Source organism: Lepidothrix coronata, unplaced genomic scaffold, assembly GCF_001604755.1.
Source record: "Lepidothrix coronata isolate B3197 unplaced genomic scaffold, Lepidothrix_coronata-1.0 Scaffold147, whole genome shotgun sequence".
NCBI classification, from domain to species: Eukaryota; Metazoa; Chordata; class Aves; order Passeriformes; family Pipridae; genus Lepidothrix; species Lepidothrix coronata.
In genome coordinates, this window is record NW_016690327.1 from 2367723 (window position 1) to 2370371 (window position 2649).

At 54.9% G+C, this 2649-nt stretch overlaps 1 protein-coding gene across 2 annotated transcripts in view; it reads left to right on the plus strand.

The window, feature by feature from the left end:
• Positions 1 to 2367, plus strand: part of LOC108503946 (NF-kappa-B inhibitor delta-like) — a 7208-nt gene extending 4841 nt beyond the window's left edge. Inside the window, exons 10-11 of one of the 2 annotated variants that reach the window (XM_017828441.1) lie at positions 185 to 349; positions 1983 to 2367. In XM_017828441.1, coding sequence (XP_017683930.1) covers positions 185 to 349; positions 1983 to 2042 — 225 coding nt within the window. In that variant the 3' untranslated portion in view covers positions 2043 to 2367. Of the gene's footprint in view, positions 1 to 184; positions 680 to 1982 lie in introns of those variants that run through there. The other variant, XM_017828439.1, reaches the window with a different exon arrangement.
• The last annotated feature ends 282 nt before the right edge of the window (positions 2368 to 2649 follow it).

The window sequence follows — 2649 nt, forward strand, 5'->3', positions numbered from 1 at the left end:
GGGGTTGGGGTGTGGGGAGCGGGGTTTTGGGGGGTTCAGGGGGATCAAAAGGGCCGGGGGGGCTTTGGGGTATCTGTGGAGGGGCTGAGGTGGCTGGAGGTGTCAGATCTTGAGGATCTCTGAGGTACCTCTCAGGGGGCTGGAGGGTGATTTGGAGGTGCCCTGAGCCTCTCACGTCCCCCAGGCCCATGGGAACACCCCCCTGCACATGGCAGCAGCACTGCCCGGAACCCCCAGCCAGGAGCCCCTCGTGCGGCTGCTCCTGGCCTGGGGGGCTGACCCCAGTGCCCGAAACCTGGAGCATGACCTGCCTCAGGGGCTGTTGCCCCCTGGGCCCCCCGGAGACCAGGTGGGACCCCTGCATCCCCACCCCCAGTACCCCCCTAGCACCCTGCTGCATCCAAAAACCTCCTGCTGGTGGGGAGGAAATGCCCCAAATCACTCCTGGAACACCAAAATCCCACTGTTTTATCCCAAATCCCTCTGTTTTACCCCAAATCCTGCTTTTGTACCCCAAATCCCATTGCTTTACCCCGCATTGGTCACAGCCAGTATAGCTTCATGAGGGGAAAGTCCTGCTTGTTGAACCTCATTTCCTTCTATGACAGGGTAACCCACTTGGTTGATCTAGGAAAGACAGGAGATGTAATCCTTTTGGATTTCAGTAAAGCTTATGACACAGTCTGTCCCAGGATCCTTCTGGACAAACTGTCCAGCCCACAGCTGGATAAACACATTATGTGGTGGGGGAAGCCGTTGGCTCATGAGTCGGGCACAGAAGGTGACAGTGACTGGAGTGACATCAGATTGTGACCTGTCACTAGTGGGGTTCCACAGGGCTCCATCTTGGGCCCTGTGCTCTTCAACATCATCATCTATGACTTGGATGCAGGACTGGAAGGGATACTACTTAAGTTTGCTGATAACATTGAACTGGAGGAGCCGTCGAGTCACTCGAAGGCAGGGAGGCCCTGCAGAGACATCTCAACAAATCTGAGAGATGGGCAATCACCAACTGAGTGAAGTTTAACAGGGATTCTGCACCTGAGGCGGGGCAACCCTGGCTTTGTGTATAGACTGGGGAATGAGAGGCTCGAGAGCAGCTGGGGGAAGGGACCTGGGGGTCCCAGTCGATGGCCAGTTGGCCCTGAGTCAGCAGTGCCCTGGCAGCCAGGAGGGCCAACCTGGGAGGCATAAGGCAAAGCATCACCAGCCAGTCAAGGGAGGGGATTGTCCGGCTCTGCTCTGTACTGAGGCGGCCTCACCTCGAGTCCTGGGGACAGTTTTGGGCATCACAATATAGAGAAGACACTGAGGTAAGGAGAACATCCAAAGGAGGCCACAGGGATGAGGAAGGGTCCAGAGGAGAAGCTTTATGAGGAGCAGCTGAGGGCACTTGGTTTGTTCAGTCTGTCAGACCTCACTGGGCTCTTCAACATCCTCATGAGCACAGGTACTAACCTCTTCACTCTTGTGACCAGTGACAGGACCCAAGGGAATGGCTGGAGCTGTGCCAGGGGAGGTTTAGGCTGGGTATCGGGAAAAAGTTCTTCCCCCAGAGGGTGGCTGGGGCTCCCCAGGGCAGTGGTCACGGCCCCAAGGCTGACAGAATGCAAGCAGTGTTTGGACAATGCTCTCAGGGACATGGTGGGATTGTTGGAGTCTCTCCTCTTCAACAGGGCCAGGAATTGGACTAGATGATCCTTGCTGGTCCCTTCCAATTTAGCATATTTTATGATAGCCTGCTGCTTTATCCCAAAATCCTGCCACTCGCCTCAAAATCCTGCTTTTTTACCCCAAATCCTGCTCTTTTACCCCCTAAATCCCACTGCTTTACCCTCAAATCCTGCTGATTCATCCTCCCCATTTTCACAATCCCTGAAACCGTGGAGTCCCACCCGAGGACATTCAGGTGACACCCCTGGATTTTGGTGTCAAACCCTGGGATTTGGGGATCTCGCTGACCCCTCCCTCCCCCACAGCTCCGCCTCCTCCTGAGGAGCCGCCGCGGGTCCCGCCGGTCCCCCCCGACGACCGAGTGATGTCATAGGGGCGGGGTCTCCTGAGTATGGGGGTGGCACACCTCCATATGGGGGGATTCCCCACCGTATCCGTTTTTCCTGATTTCAATGAAATTGCCCACAAATTTCTGTGAAATTAGTTTGAACCACACTGGTTTGGGAAGGGGAGGAGTGGAAGAAGGGGGGATCCAGGCCCCCTTTCCCCCCCAGTACACTCCTCCCTCCCCGGCCTCGTTAATGGAGGTTGCTAATGAGGTGGAGATCCCTCCCAAATAGGGGCATTTGGGGTGGAGAACCTCAAAACTGAGGAATTCTGGAATTAAATAAATATATTGTTAAAATCTGAGTCTAGTTTTTCCCAGTCCCCTCAGTCCCTCCCAGTGCATCCCAGTCCTTCCGCAGTGCATCAAAAGGGGGGAAAAGGGCTTTGAATTGAGGGACAAACCTTCTTTTCCGTTATTTGAAGGATTAAATCGAGGAAACCCCCTTCTTTGGCACCATTTTAAGGCCTTAAATCGAGGTGGAAAACGGCAGGAAACGCGAGAGTACAAGGGCAAAAAATCCGAGGAGAAAAGGGCAGTAACCATAAGCCCCACAAATCCTGAAGGTCGACCCCCAAACCTGGGGG